This window comes from Sus scrofa, unplaced genomic scaffold (genome assembly GCF_000003025.6).
Source record: "Sus scrofa isolate TJ Tabasco breed Duroc unplaced genomic scaffold, Sscrofa11.1 Contig2031, whole genome shotgun sequence".
Classification (NCBI taxonomy): domain Eukaryota; kingdom Metazoa; phylum Chordata; class Mammalia; order Artiodactyla; family Suidae; genus Sus; species Sus scrofa.
This window is the reverse complement of record NW_018085005.1, coordinates 88553-104526: the sequence shown is the minus strand read 5'-3', so window position 1 is coordinate 104526 and position 15974 is coordinate 88553. Positions and strand designations below refer to the sequence as shown.

General features: G+C 52.3%; 1 protein-coding gene across 1 annotated transcript in view; it reads right to left on the bottom strand.

The window, feature by feature from the left end:
* Positions 1-15974, bottom strand: part of LOC100736962 (liver carboxylesterase) — a gene marked incomplete at its 3' end in the record, with an annotated part of 27209 nt that extends 11235 nt beyond the window's left edge. The window contains 5 exon segments of the mRNA NM_001315766.1: positions 472-625; positions 4379-4512; positions 7146-7290; positions 12702-12909; positions 15918-15974. Of these exon segments, the coding sequence (NP_001302695.1) occupies positions 472-625; positions 4379-4512; positions 7146-7290; positions 12702-12909; positions 15918-15969 (693 nt within the window).

Sequence of the window (15974 nt, the reverse complement as noted above, 5' to 3'; positions counted from 1 at the left end):
CCCCAAACCATCATCAGGATCTGCCCTCTAAGGCCTGGACAGGTCAACAGACAACCTCAGAGGAGGGCCCTGACTTGGTCTCAGTGCTCCCGACCCATGGACATGTAGGTTTGGCTTCAAGAAATACAACGACACTCTGCCCAACTTTCATGAATTCTTCCTTATATTCAAAATTTACAGCCACCGCCCATCCCAAGCGAAGGCAGGTGAGTCCTAATGGTAAAATGATTAGGAAGGTGAGGTAGACCTCAGCCAGCATGGGACAGAAATAACGTCACTGCTACAGCTGTGACTGGTGTTCCTTATGGCCCCAGGACACTAAGCTGAGCTCTGAGCTTCCTGGTTGAACCATTAACTTCCCATCATCTGGTGCTGCCCAGTGTCAGGTCTCATAAATAAAAGTTGCATGACTACATTGATAGGACTGCAAGGGGTCCCATCAGCAGCCACATCAGGGCCGGGAACACTCACCAGAACAGAGACACTTTCCCCTCCTGCTGACTCTCCAAAGATGGTCACAGAGCCTGGGTCGCCTCCAAAGTTGGCGATGTTCTCCTGGACCCAGTGCAGTGCGGCCACCTGGTCCAAGTGACCCCAGTTGCCCCGGCTGTGTTCATCCCCTGTGCTGTAAGAGAACAGGGTGGGGGTGACAGCAGAGAGGTCAGCCAGGGCTCTCAGGACCACAGCCGGGGCTGGGGGGCTGGCTGAGGCTTCTGGGAAAGACCAGGCTTCCCCAGCCCTGACCCTGGGGTCTTGGCCTGCCCCCCATCCTGTGGCCTGTGAGCTGTAGGGCTGTGCACATCCATCCTGCTTCCAGTCACTGAGCGTCCGCTATGAGGCAAACACTGTTCTAAGAGCAGAAGCACGCGTGGAGCACAGCAGGCAAAACCGCCGACTACACCCAGCTCACACTTCAGATCCTAAACAAACGCACAGAGGAGATTAGAGTACAATGTCAGGGGTGCAGGTGTATCCAGGAAAAATAAGAATTGAGGGGATATGGTGGGGGGGAGGTGTCTTCTACTGATCACCCAATCAAGAAACACCACTTTGAGGCAGTGATATTTGAGTAGAGACCTAAATGAATGAGCACATGAAACTAGCAAATACCCAAAGAAGCGAATTCCAGGCAGAAGATACAGCAAGTGCAAAGAATCTCAGACCAAGTGAACAAAAGTGTGAGTAGGACATGCAGCTACAGAGGGCCCTGAAGGCCTTGGTAAGGACGTCGATGTCATTGTAAGTGAGGTTGGAAAACATTGGAGGGGATGATGTGATTCTGTTTATGTCTTCAGTGGTCACTCTGGCTACTGGGTGGATCAGATGTGGTATAAAATGGGTGTTCTTGCAAAGCTAGAGTAATCAAGACAGTGTGGTACTGACACAAAAACAGACATATTGGATAATGGAACAGAACAGAGAGCCCAAAAATAAGCCCAGACACCTACAGTCAATTATCTTCAACAAAGGAGACAAGAATATAAAATGGGAAAAAAGACAGTCTCTTCAGCAAGAGGTGCTGGGAAAACTGGACAGCTGCATGTACCTCAGCGAAACTAGAACACACACACACACATCATGCACAAAAATACATTCAAAATGGCTTAAAGACTTAAACATAAAGGCATGACACCATAAAAGTCCTAGAAGAGAACATAAGCAAAATATTCTTTGACATAAATCATAGAAATGTTTTCATAGGTCAGTCTCCCAAGGCAGCAGAGATAAAAACAAAAAGAAACAAATGGGATCTAAAAAAACTTACAAGTTTTTCACAGCAAAGGACACCATTAAAAAAAGACAATGTACAGGATGGGAGAAAATAGTTGCAAACTATGCACCTGACAAGGGCTTAATCTCCAAGGTCTGCAAGCAATTCAGACAACAACAACAAAAAACCCAATTAGAAAAATGGGTGAAAGACTTAGACGTTTCTCCAAAGAAGACATATGGATGGACAGTCAGGCACATGAAAAAATGCTCATCATCACGAATAATTAGAGAAATGTAAATTAAAACTGCATTGAGGTATCACCTCACACTGGTCAAAAGGCCAACATTAATAAGTCTACAAATAGCAAATGCTGGAGCGGGTGTGGAGAAAAGGGAATGTTCCTGCACTGTTGGTGGGAATGTAAATTGGTACAACCACTATGGAGAACAGTATGGAGGTTCCTCAGAAAACTAAATATAGAACTACCTTCTATATTTCCCACTGTGTTCCCACATCTGGGCACATATGTGGGCAAAGCTGTAATTCAAAAAAATACAAACACCCCTATGTTCATTGCCAGGACATGGAAACAACCTAAACAACTATTGACAGATGAATGGAATAAGAAGATTTGGTACAAACACACAATGGAATATTATTCAGCCATAAAAAAGAATGAAATAATGCCATTTTCCAGGAACGCAGATGCAACTGGAGATTCTTTTATATTAAGTAAAGTAAGTCAGAAAGAGAAAGACATATAATATATGATATCACTGATATGTGGAATATAAAATATGGCAAACGTGAAATTATCTACAGAACAGAAACAGACTCATAGACATGGAGAAAAGATTTGTGGTTGTAAAGGGGGAGGGGGGAGGAAGTGGGATGGACGGGGAGTTTGGAGTTAAAATGTAAACTATTACATTTAGAATGGATGGGCAATGAGGTCCTACTCTACACCACAGGGAACTATGTCTAAACTCTTGGGATAGAACATGATGGGGAATGATATGAGAAAAAGAATGTATGTATATGTATGACTGGGTCAATTTGCTCAACAGCAGAAATTGGTAAAACATTGTAAATCAATAATACTTTTAAAAAATAAAAAAGGAAAAAAAAAATAAAAGGAGATCTTTTAATAACAGTCCAGGGCAGAGACCCAGGGGGCTGTGAATAGGGTGAGTACAAGGCAGGAGGTGAGAAGTGGCTGGATTCTGCCTATGCTGTAAAGGTGGAGCCAAAAGCATGTGCTGGGGATGGGATGCAGGGTGGGAGGACAAGAGAAGAGTCTGGGCAAATACAGGGCTCTCAGGCTGAGTCGCCGGAAGGGTGGAGCTGCCAGCAGCTGAGCAGGAGCCCCTGTGGGGCAAGTGGGGGTGTTTGTGGGGCAGGCAGGGCGGTGGGAGTCAAGGGTGACGTCTGTCCCTGGAAGGTGAGTGTCCGTTGGACGTCCCGTGGAGGTAGCAGGAGGTAGTTAGTGATGGACACGTGGCTTTCAGAGGAGAAACGGAGCTAAAACCAGGCATCTTGGAAGTGCCCCCTGTGGTGACTCAGGGACCCAGGGGACCGGCTTGGGAGACACACACAGAGCCTGAGACGGGGAGGAGGAGGGTCAGGGAGGGGCTGAGAAGGAGCAGCCATGAGGCAGGAGGTGGCTGGAGCCCAGAGAAGGGAGCTTTTCCCAAAGACCTGAGGGTCCATGCGTGGATGCTGCCAGGTGCGGGGGAGGGCAGGAGCTGTGGGTCCCTGGTGACCTGGACCAGAGCGGCCCTGTGTCGGGTCAGAGTGAGACCCTGACTGACGTGGCAGAGAGACTGGGGGAGAGACCGGGGGAGTGTGCGCAGTTATGGTGGAACTGGGAGCAGGTGCACAGCCTTGGGGGGACTGCGAGTCTCAGGGAAGGTGGTCATCCTGGGACCAACTCGCCTGGACACCACTGCTCCAGCCCAGAGGACTTTCCAGAGTGGTGAGGTCCCCTCCCCCAGGCCACCATTGGCCATCTCAGGGTAAGAGGTCCCGGCGCTGGTGCACTCAGAAAAGGCTCAGAAACTGTGCCTGCAGGAAACCAGGCTCCCGTCACCAGGAGACTCCGTGGAGGAGACGCAAGGCTTCACTGATGCGTGTGCCAAATTCCAAGATGGAAATGGAGAGAGTGAGCCCGACATTCCCCCCAGGAGTGGTGTCCCCTGGGGCCTGATGCTCCCCAAGCTCCCGGTTCCAGCCATCTGTTCCTTCACCCACAAGAACTCACGGGGCTCCCACCTTGAGTCCACTCCTCCCCTCCTTCCCCCTGAGGGAAGATGTGTAAGCCCCTCGCAGGGGTGGTGAGGGTTCACCGTCATCCTAGAAGTACGCCTCTGCTGGGGCAGCAGCAGTGAAAAAGACGAGGACTTCAGATCAGGGGACATTTGGCTTGGGCTTTGCAGGGATAATAGGAGTTTGTCAGGTTGATTAGGCATTGTACAAGCAAAAGCTCAGAAGTAAGTGGACCAGGGTGGCTGAGGAATGAGAAGGTAGGTGGCGCCCAGTGTGAGGGGACTTGGATGCCTGACCGGGGAACCGAGGTCCCCTGGAGGGCTTGCATGACCAGAGCTGAGTCCTAGCACCCTCACACTGGGGAGGGCAGTGTGCCGTGAGGAGAGTCCCTGGTCTTACCTGAAGAATCCCCAGATGCCCAGGCGGTACTGGATGGCCACCACCACCACGTTTTCATGCGCAGCAAGCACCACCCCATCATACATTGGTGCCCCGCCCAACACCAGGCCTCCTCCGTGGATCCACACCATCACCTGGACGGGGAGGAAGCAACCATACTGGTGATAGGAAGCAGAGCTGGCTCCCTGGGTGGTCACCGAGCCATTCATTCTCTCAGCCGTGGCCCAGGCCACCCTCCTTCTCAGGGACTGCCCCTGCCTGTCTCTCCAGCTCCAGTGCCACCTCCTCTCAGCGCTCTTCATGCTGAGAACATCATCATGGGAGCAGCCAAGGCTGAGAGTGTCATCTTCTCCCCAGTAGTCCCATCATCCTCACTCCTGGACCCTCAGGCAGCTCAGCACGTTCTGCCTGCAGTGGCCCTTGTATTTCAGCTTGACCTTAGTTTCCTTGGTGGGGTGAGTTCAGCTTCTCTCATGTGTGAAATACCGTGTTAAGAAGCACATGCACTGGGTGGGACCCCTTCTGAACATAGCTTCCTGTTGCCTCTTCTGCTCTCTAAATCCCACTCATTCTCACTAGGAAGCCTAAGAGCCGCCTCCTCCAAAAAGTCCTCAATCCTTTGATAAATATGGTCTGAAAACGACTAGGTGGCAGGGAATGTGGTAGGAATTGAGGATGAGACCAGATGCACAATTCATAATACATGGCTCCTGAATTTAAAGAGTTTGCATTACAAGGAAGTTTGAATTGCTAAAATAATAATATTGCAATAATTTTGTTAATTTTTTAAAAAGTAACTTGAAAAATAAACTATGTGCCAAGTGTTAATTCTAAGCATTTAAAAATAAACCGCCCAGGGAGTTTCCATTTGGGGGCAGCTGCAACAAATCCAACTAGTACCCATGAAGATGCGGTTTAAATCCCTGGCCTCGATCAGCAGGTCAGGGATCCATCGTTGCCATGAGCTGTGGTGTAGGTGGCAGACTTGGCTTGGATCCCATGTTGCTATGGCTATGGTGTAGGCCGGCAGCTACAGCTCCGATTCCAGCCCTAGCCTGGAGCTTCCCTGTGCCACGGATATGGCACTAAAAAGCAAATAAGCAAGGAAGCAAATGAATAAAGAAATAAATGAGGTGAGGACAACATTGTCCTCTGTCGCAGACAGAAAATTGAGGCACCACCCGGAGGTCACACTGCTGATAGATGGGGGACCAGGACTTGAACCCTGGCAGTCTGGCTCCAGAGCCCACATGTGAGCCGCCCAGCACACAGCAGCCCATGGCCACGGGCAGTAGGCTGGCTGCTGGGACAGGAGGGATTTCCTTCCTTCGTCTCTAACTAATGCCTCAGGAAGACTTGCCTCGGGTGCTGGGCCAGACACTGACATAAATCTTGATACTCATCACTGAACCCCGGGTGGGGTTATCGCGGTTTGGGGGAAACAGAGCCTGGGCTCCCTGGTAGTAAAGGCAGAACCAGGATTTAAAGCCAGACCCTGGGCCCCAGAGCCTGTGTCTGTAAGTGGAGGTTCTCCTGCCTCCAGGTTTCCGGAGCCCGTACCTCTTACTCCTCAATCCCTGCCTGCCCCCGGGGGAGGGGCCGAGGGTGCGGTCACCTCTGAGTCCAGCCTGAGCCAAACCGGGTCAGCAGTGGTTTGCTGAGGAAGCGTGTCCAGCTCTGGGCGGCCCAGATGGGAAGATCCCGGGAGGCAGAGGCTGTGAGGTCGAGCTCTCATGTTCCTCCTTTCTCCTAAGGCCCAGTTCCAGCTCCGTGTAGGGGGCACTGAGGAGCTCACAGAGGGATGAATGGATGCATGGATGAATGAATGCATTAACTGCTGTTCCCATCCCTTTGAGCCAAGCATGTGCAGGGCCAGGGTGTAGTCACCAGTTCACAGACCCCCCACGCTTGGGCACCAGGCGAAGCGTGTTCCTAGAGATGGATGGGTGCTCTCACCCTCCTGCCTCCAGCCCACTGACCCCTCCTTTTCCAGCTGAGCTGTCCCCCCAGCTAGCCGGAGCCGGGACACCTGCCTCATCTCTGGGCTTCTGTCTATTCGGGAAATCCTGACTCACGGGGTCCTCAGCCTGGGCCAAAGATAATGAGGAAGGGAAATTAGCTACAGTAGACTCTTGACAGTTGTCAAAGGCAAAAGAAAGGGCCTCTTTGTTGCTTCAGGCCCTGTCCCCCAACCTGTGACAGTGGGACACTGGAAGTTGTCAGAGAGGGTCTTTGTGTGCTGAGGAAAAGCCACACACAGGCCCCACTTGCTAGTGTGGGTCAAAGAGCAGGAGTGTGACCATCAGGAGACCGTGCTCTAGTCCTGCCAAGCCGCCTCTGTGACCTCGCCTTCGCCCCTCTGGGCCTCAGTTTCCCCATCTGTGAAGGAGGGCTTGGGCAGTTGGCTCGTCTCCAAGGTGCCTTCCTGCTCCAGCATTCTTGGAAATTGTGTGTTAGCCTCTCTGGGAATCTGGTTCCTAATCTAGCAATTATGAGTCATCCTCCTTGTCCATCTATTAGCATGAGAGAAGTTGGAAAAATTACAATGTGCATTACAGATGGACAGCAGACTCCCCAGAGGCCCTATGTCGGTCACTGGGAGGAACTGGGGTGAGGAACCTCGTGTCCCCTGACGTCCGGTTAGGCTGTGGTGGTAAAGGAATCCCCGAGGCCCCTGGACCAGCCATGGCCCGAGATGCCCCCTCCCAGGACTGCCCTCATCCCTGCCAGTCTACACCAGCCTGGACCCGCGGTTCCCACTGCTTACCGGCAGTCTGCCCCTCTTTGTCAGGTCAGCAGGGGTGTAAATATTTAGGTAGAGACAGTCTTCAGAAAACTCCAGAGTGAGCCTCTCCTTTCCGTTGGTAAATAGATCTGAGGTCATCTGCTCCACTACTGGGTCCTGGCAGCACCTGGGAGGGGCAAGGAGATGGAAGAAGTGCTGAGGTTCAATCAGAGCTCAGCAAGGTGTGGTCTCCTGCAGTCAGGTTCGTCCTGGGACTGACAGGATTCGGCCAGTAGTGTGAGTTGTACACACCAAACTTCAGACCTTGGATTAGGTCGGAGACCACCTGGGGTTTCCAGTGGGGGCTTCTCAGGCTCCCCAAGGTTTCCCAGGCCCCTGTGTGGTGACCCCTGACCCTCTTCCCTTCCCAGAGCCTCGGGCTGCCCTGGGGCAAGGAAGGAGGATGCCTGGATGCTGCTGGGCCCGGAAAGGACCATTTCCTGCCTGCCCTGGGGCCAGACCAGCTCTCTGCTGGGCGCTGCATGATGCCTGCTCTAGGTCCACCGGGATTCTGCCAACAGGGAAGCATGTTCTTGTCCACAGGAGAGTTCCAGAAACCGGGAGCTATCACTTAAATGGCAGGTGTTTAGGGCACGCAGCAGCGCAGGGATGAAATATCTGTGGGGCCGCCTTAGGAGAACCGCCTTCTAGCCCTGCCCCAGCCACTCACTTGCTGGGTTTCCTTGCCTGCTCTGGGTCCCACTGCCAGGTGTAAGGGGACGGAGTGGTTTCTGTAAGGGACTTGCCTCGCTAACATGAGAAGATTCTATCATCAGCCCGTCACAGGCAAGCCGGATATCCCTAGAGCAGATCTTAAAGAGGCAGGAGAGGGTATCATCAATGCTGCTTATTGAGCCCTCCCAGCATCCCAGTGGTTGTTTTAAATACTCTCTCTCTCTCTCTCTCTTTTTTTTTTGGGTCTCTCTGCCTTTTCTAGGGCCGCACCCGCGGCATATGGAGGTTCCCAGGCTAGGGTCTAATCAGAGCTGTAGCCACCAGCCTATGCCACAGCCACTGCAACGCCAGATCTGAGCCGCGTCTGCGACCCCCACCACGGCTCACGGCAATGCCGGATCCTTAACCCACTGAGCGAGGCCAGGGATCGAACCCGTAACCTCATGGTTCCTAGTCGGATTCGTTAACCACTGCGCCACGACGGGAACTCCTAAATTCTCCTTAAATATTAACTCATTTAATCTTCAGATCAGCCCCATGATATAGGTTCTATTATTATCCCCATTTTGCAGTTGAGAAAGCTGAGGCGCAGAGAGATTAGGGAATCTGCCCAAGGTCACACAGCCAGGAGGAACCACACTCTGTCCTGCACACTGTCTGTGCTTATGTTTCCCAGAACATTACAAGCAACATTTCTGATCTCAGTGTCCCCAGAAAGCAGGCATCACTGGTCCCAGTATGTAGATGTGGTAGCTGAGGCACTAAGGTGCTTGGATGACACAGCTGTCAAGTAGCAGAGTCAGAACCCCAAAGAGAGCCTCTTGATTTCCACCCAGGGGGGAACGTTCCCTAGGTCAATGCTGGGCATATTATTTATAAAGGAAGAAAATCAAAAATTAAAGACTCAGGAGTTCCCATTGTGGCTCAGTGGTGATGAGCCAGACTAGTACCCATGAGGATGCCAGTGTGATCCCTGGCCTCGCTCAGTGGGTTAAGGATCCAGTGGTGCTGTGAGCTGCGGTGTCGTCACAGACGGGGCTTGGATCTGGCATTGCTGTGGCTGTGGCCTAGGCAGGCAGCTACAGCTCCAATTTGACCCCTAGCCTGGGAACCGCCATGTGCTCCAGGTGTGGCCCCAAAAGCAAAAAAAGAAAAAAACATTCTAGAGATAAGTGTCTTATTATTCTACAAAAAAGATTCAACGTCTCTAGTGTTCAGATAAATGCAGAATGGAAAGCATAATTATATATTTAATGATGATGATAATTATTATCATAATTTTGCTTACTCAGTAGCCAAAAAAAGTTTTAGTAAATCCAAGCATACCAAAAATTCAGCTAATGGAGTGTAGTTGGACTATTTCTGGAAGGAACTTTGTATTTATTTTTATTTTTTTTCTTTTGTGTTCAGGGCCACACTTGTGGCATCTGGAGGTTCCCAGGCTAGGGACTGACTCGGAGCTGTAGCTGCCGGCCTACATCACAGCCACAGCAACTCCAGATCTGAGCCACGTTTGCGACTTACACCACAGTTCACGGCAACGCCGGATCCTTAACCCACTGAGCGGGCTGTGGATCGAACCCTCATCCTCATGGATACTAGTCAGGTTCGTTAACTGCTGAGCCAGTTCGGGAACTCCTGGAAGCAAACTGTTAACATACTCTTACTCAGAAATGTAACTTCTTGGAGGTCCTGTCGTGGCTCAGAGGTTAACGAATCCAACTAGGAACCATGAGGTTGCGGGTGGATCCCTGGTCTTGCTCATGGGGTTAAGGATCCAGATTTGTCGTGAGCTGTGGTGTAGGTCACAGACGTGGCTCGGATCCAGCATTGCTGTGGCTCTGGCGCAGGCCTGTGGTTGCAGCTCCGATTCGACCCCTAGCCTGGGAACCTCCATGTGCCACAGGAGCGGCCCTAGGAAAAGCAATAAAAAAAAGAAATGTAATTTCTTGGAACTTCTCCAAAAATATTCATGAATTTGCATGACGATTTAGGTACAGAATGTTCCTCACAGTACTAATTATATATTATTGCAAAAATCTGGAACAGTCGATAAGGAATTGGGTAAATAAATTAAGACGCCGTGAATAAAGTACTGCGACTGTTAGTGTCAGGTAGTGATATTTAATGACATAGAGTGATCTCATGATGTACTTCAGTGAGCAAAACAGGCATGCAAAGTGTCTGTAGAGTGTGATAGGCTATTGTGATGTCAGAAGACCTATAGGAGTTCCTCGGTGGCTCAGTCAGTTAAGAATCAATCCGGTTTGGCCACTGCTGTGCTTCTCGGTACTCCTGTGGTATGGGTTTGATCCCTGGCCCGGAAACCTCCCAATGCTGAGGGCACAGCCAAAAACAGAAAAAGAAAGAAAGAAAGAACGGTATGTTTGAACTTTGTCCAGCTTCTGCTGAAGAGCTCTAAAACCCTTGGGATTTCCTGAGCGATGAGAGCACCAAAGGTTAACAAGGTGATTGGGGACCTCACCTAAGGATGCAAGTTGGGTGCCAGAACCACCGTGTGATTCCAGGGTTGGAACTTGCCGTCACAGCCCCCTGACCGCTGGAAAAGGTCGGGAAAAGGGAGATGGGCTGGAGGGGGAACTCGTGCCCAATGGCCAGTGGTTTCAGTCATCCTGCCCGTGTCACAAAGCCTCCAGAAACCCCAAAAGGACAGGGTTCGGAGAGCTGCCTGGCTGGTGACCCCAAACTCTTCTCAGGGCGACCGTGCCGGGCCCCAAGCGCCAGGAGGCTGGCAGCCGCTTTGTCACGGGCCTCATCTTGTGGGTCTCCCGCTGGCTAGTGCTCTGTACCTTTACTATGCGTCCTGCTAAGCGGCTCCTCTAGCGAGTAAACCAGTTTTCCGAGTGCTGGGAGCTGCTCTAGCAAATTAATAGAACCCAAGGAGGGGGGCCCGGGCACCTCTGATTCAAAACCACTCCGTCAGAGGCCTGGGTAACAACCTGGACGTGGAGCTGGCATCGAAGGCAGAGGGAAGTATTGGGGGACTGTGCCCTGAACCTGTGGACTCTGGCGCCGACTCTGGGGACAGAGGGTCACAATCAGTTGAAATGTCGCACGCCCACATAGCGGGAGAACTGCTGTCTGGTGTGGAAGAGAGCACACACGTGAGACCTGGAGTCAGAAAGTTATGTGATCCCATTTTGAGGGGGAAAATCTGCCACAGATAAACGACTGGAACCATAGAATCAAAAAAATGAACGGCAGGTCTCCCTAGGTGGTGGAATTGTGTATGATTTTCACCTTCTCTGCTTTACTTACCGGTACCTCCTCACTTGTAGGTAATACGTATTTTTATTGCTTTTGCAGTCAGGAAATAAAACATATACTTGCATTAAAAAATGAAACTTGGAGTTCCTGTCGTGGCACAGTGGTTAACGAATCTGACTAGGAACCATGAGGTTGTGGGTTCGGTCCCTGCCCTTGCTCAGTGGGTTAGGGATCTGGCGTTGCCGTGAACTGTGGTGTAGGTTGCAAACGCGGCTCGGATCCCAAGTTGCTGTGGTCCTGGCGTAGGCTGGTGGCTACCGCTCCGAATAGACCCATAGCCTGGCAAACTCCATATGCCACAGGAGCAGCCCCAGAAATGGCAAAAACCAAAAAAAAAAAAAAAAGAAACTTCTTGCTTGCAACCAGGAAATATAAACAGTGAATGTTATTTTAGCAGAAAGAGAGGAAGGAAGAAAGGGAGTAAGGAGAAAGGAAAAAAGCGCAGCAAGAGGCAGGACCCTGAAAATTTTCAGAAGACTTGTGCCGAGATAAATATGGTCTGAATCAGTGCTTGGCAGCTGTCCCAGGTGCCCTGGGGCACAGCGGGGAGTTCTCTTGGCCCAACTTGGCCAGGTAGCTGGAACACATCAACCACGACTCTGCTTGTGACTGGGGTGTGGACACATCTGGGATTTGGGAACTTGCCCAATCAACACCCCAAAGCCCTACCCACTCATGCCCACCTCCTGGCCCACCTCGCTCCCCACTGTGGCCAAGTTCAAGGAGAATACAGCGAATTGTGAAAATGAATACAGGGGAACCATCACTGAAAAATGGAATCCCGAGGTCAGGAGGGGGCGCTCAAGGAACATTCCACTCCACCTAAGCATGGCTCTGACTAGGAAGAGGAACTTTGCACCTCTGGCTGGAAGTGACCCAGTTTATTTACTACAGGAAAGATTCCTCCGTGCCTGGCAACGGCTCAGCCAATGCGGGACTGTCATAACACAGCCAATTAACATCCACGAAATGACAAACTCCCAGTTTCCTCCAAAGGATTTTTCTGTATAATGGTCCCGCCCAAATTCTCCTTTTCTACAGAAGGGTTTACTTTCCTTTGTCTTACCAAACTTGCATGTGGTGCCCCCTCCAGTTGCACGTCCAAACTGCAAGTCTTTGCTGCTCCCAATACATCCCTGGGTTTGCCTGTAACATACCTGGCTGGGTGACTGTTCTAGATTGCTAGAGCATTACCTCTGAGTCCCCTCGCCTGCTCTCCTTTCTGTTTTCGTCCACAGGACTTACCGTCTTCTAACACATGACACAATCGATTTGTTAGCCTGCGTATTGTGTAGTAACCCTCTGCCCCTGCTACAGTGCAGCTCAGAGAGGCTGGGAGGTTTGTTCTGTTCACGAGTAGATGCCAGGAAAATAGACCATGGCTGGCAAAGTTGCTCAATAAGTACTAGTTGAATGAGGGGCTCCAGAACGCTGTGAGAGTTCTGGAATGTTTGTAAAGATCTACAATCTTATGAGGTTTCCAGACCAAGGTAGGAGTCAGTCAGAGGACTGCCTTGGCTCCTTCCTGCATCCCTTTGAGGCCACCATCCCCGCTGAGAGATGCCCCTGGCTTACATGGGAGGGTAGGAGGTGGTGTTCTTCACGAAGCTCCATGGTTCTGCAGGCTGCGGCGGAGCAAACCTCAAGGATCCGAGAGGGGGCTTGGCAAAAGGGACTCCCAGGAAGACGGCCACCGGCTGTGCCAGGCCTTCTAAGCTGACGTACTTCCCCAGGACTCGGCCCTGGGCAGTGTCCACAACAGGCGGCGAGGCTGGCTGCCCTGCTGGACATTGGGAGGAAATGAGGACCTGTCAGTGGTGAAGGTTTGAGCTGGATGCTAGGTGGGTCCTGCCGCTGTCGGTGTGTCCCGGACGAGTCGGCTCAACGCTCCAAGCCTCAGTGTCTTCGTCCAGAAAAGAGAGGGACCCTGACTGTCCTTCCTTCCTCACAGGGCTGGGTGAAGGAGGGAGCGGAACTGGAGCTATCCCAGCATCAGGTGCAAAAGAAATGCAGGAAGGATTCCTGCTGGGAAGGAAGAAGGCGCTCAGTTTCCACACCCAGGAGCCTCCGGCAACAATCATCCATCGGACCCCGGCGGCGCTGAGCTGGGCGCTGGGTGAGAGGAGGAACAAGAGGCGGCCGCTCTTCTCAGAAGTCGGACCTCATGGGGAGAACGAGCCCCATACACGCCCGACCCTACAGCTGGGAAGACAGCGGTCGGTGTCCTGGCACAGGAACCAAGTAAGTCCCCAGAGGAGAGGGAAGAGGGAGGGAGGTCCCCGGATTGGTGGCCTCGTGGAGGCAGTGACTTGGAGCTGGGCTTGCAGGAGGGCAAGGGGTGGCAAGGCGGGGGTGGCGGGGTGGGAAAGGGGTTGGAAAGGTACAAACAGCGATGCGAACGGGCAGAGGCGAGGCTCAGGGCCAGCAAAGGGCAAGGCCTGCCTGGGGAGGAAGAGAGTGCCCAGCGGGAGCAGGAAGAGGAACGGGGAGTGGAAGGTCATCCTGGAAAGAGACAGGGTCAGGTCCGGGAGGGTCTGCAAGCCAAGGAGTCAGGCTTGACTGAGGCTGGAAGTGAGCACGGCGAACTGTTCTGGAGCAAGAGAGAGACACAACCCGCCCGAGGAGGCTCCTGCTGGAGGCTCTGAGCAGGGTCCCCCAGAGGGAGAGGCTGAGGGCAGAGGCTGCGGGATCCCCTCCCGTGGAGCACACAGGTCTTTCTCCCTGAGCGCAAGCGCGTCCCCCGGCAGCTTCCACCCCAGGCCTGTCCCGCCTGCTCTGGGACCCCGTCCCGCACCCCCAGGGGGCAAGCGGCCTGAGGACCATGTTCATGCCCAGCCCTCGACGCTTCTCTTGGCCGTCCTCAGTAGCCTCGGTTGGGTTAAGCAGCCTAACGGGAGGCCAGCTCTAGCCTCTCAGCCTCCCAGCTGCTCCCCTGTGCATACAGACAGAAGGTCAACGTCTCCCTCAAAAGATCTGGTCTCACAGAAGAATATGCGACGACGAGCTGCAAGAGAGATGAAGTGGACAGAAGCCCCACTGGCCAGGGTGAAGAAGTGGGGTGCTGGGCTGAGAGGCAAAGGCCAGATGGTGACAGCAGCAGTGGCCACTTATGCTCTGGGTAATGTTCATATCTTGAGCGTTTATGATGTGCCACGTGCTTGTGCCAGTTCCTTGGACGAATCTCTACAAAAGCCTTGCTAGGTAGGTGTCAGTATGCCCATGTGATAGATGAGGAAGCTGAGCAAATGGAGGCAGCCAGTATAAACCTTCTGAAGGTGGAAATGATATGGCCGTGCCAGGATGTAACCGGGTAAGGGACGAATCCACTCCTCCTTGGGAGGAGTTCTTAGCCTGCTCTTACCCTCGGTTCCTGGTCTCAGCACCAGGAAGAAGATAAAACCCAGATGGAGCCTGGGCTGTCAGGGCTTGGCCGTCAGAGCAGTGTCTCTGGATTCAGGGCTGGAGTAAATCCGGAGTGGGATTTACCAGTTGACCTTGGGCAAAAACATTTCCCTCTAGAGTCACTCTCTCCATCTATAAGATGGCACTGATGCATTTTGAGCTTCCTCCTGCATCGCTGTATTAGCTATGTTGGTTTTTTGGGGTGAAGGCCTAACCACCTTGGCCTCAGACGGGTTCGAACCTGCGCCATAAAAGTGACCCAAGGCACAGCAGTGACAACACCAGATATTTGACCTGCAGGGCCACCAGGGAACTCCTAGCCTGTCTTTCTATCCTGTGTTCTGGTGCTCTGACACCTGGGGCCTTGCTGACTCTGGAAGGACTGCCCTTCTCAGCATGAGGCAGTCCTGGAGCTGCCTTCCCAGTGGGCCAGAGCTTGTACCCCATCCGGCTTCTTTATGGGGCTCTCACACACCTGCCCACTGTCATCCTGCCCTTATCACTCCAGGGTCAACTACCGGACACTGTGGTCAGTCCCGGTGCCCCAGAAACTGTTGACATTGGCTACTCTGCCAACCCAGAACCTGCTTATCCCACCTCACCTCTTCCTTCCCTGCCATCTGCCAAGATAAAAGTTCCTACCGCCCCCCCCAGTTTCGCCTTCCTCCTTCCACCTAGTGACCCACCGGGTGCTTCACCTCCCGGCCCACCGTGGTGGGGCTGTACCTCCTCCTCTGGGCAAATGCATGTCATAGCATCTTTTCAGTAGCAGTTGAAATGATCTCCTGACCTTTGCCCCCTAGAATACCCCAAATTTTCTATTAATACGCTGTCTTTTAAAACAACTCCTTTCTGCCGTTTTTTGCATTCTCCATTCCAAACACTCTTTAGAAACAGCCCCTTTCAGCCTCACAACAGGCCGATGAGGTAAACTTTGCTGTCACCCCATTTTTTAGAGGGAAAAACCGAGGCACTGAAAAAGGAAGTCCCTTGCCTGAGGACACAGTGCTAGTAAATGCCCAGCTGGGATGTGAACCCACACACGGGGATGTCTTCAGAGTCCGTATTAATATTCCGGTAAGCTACGCTCCTTGCTTTGGCCACAGCCATGTTCATAATCAGGAGGAAAATCCAAGAGGTTCCAGAGTCTCCACTGGGATCGAGGAGGTTAGCTCGGTGTCCCCCTTGGGCGTGTGCAGCTGAGTCTAAGGGGTTTACTGTCCACTGTGTCCCCTGCTGCGGTGGATTGGCTGGGCTAGACTGTCCCAGTCCCCGGAGCCTGCACAGCCTCAGACCTGTCACACCTTTGCCCTGTACGGATCTCTGCCAGCTCGTCCCTGACAAGGATTTCCAAAGGTCCCCCACTACCTGCATTTCAGGAGGACTTACCCCAAGTTGCAGAAGAGGCGAGGGAGGTCAGGACCAGCGGGAGAAGCCACATCTTGG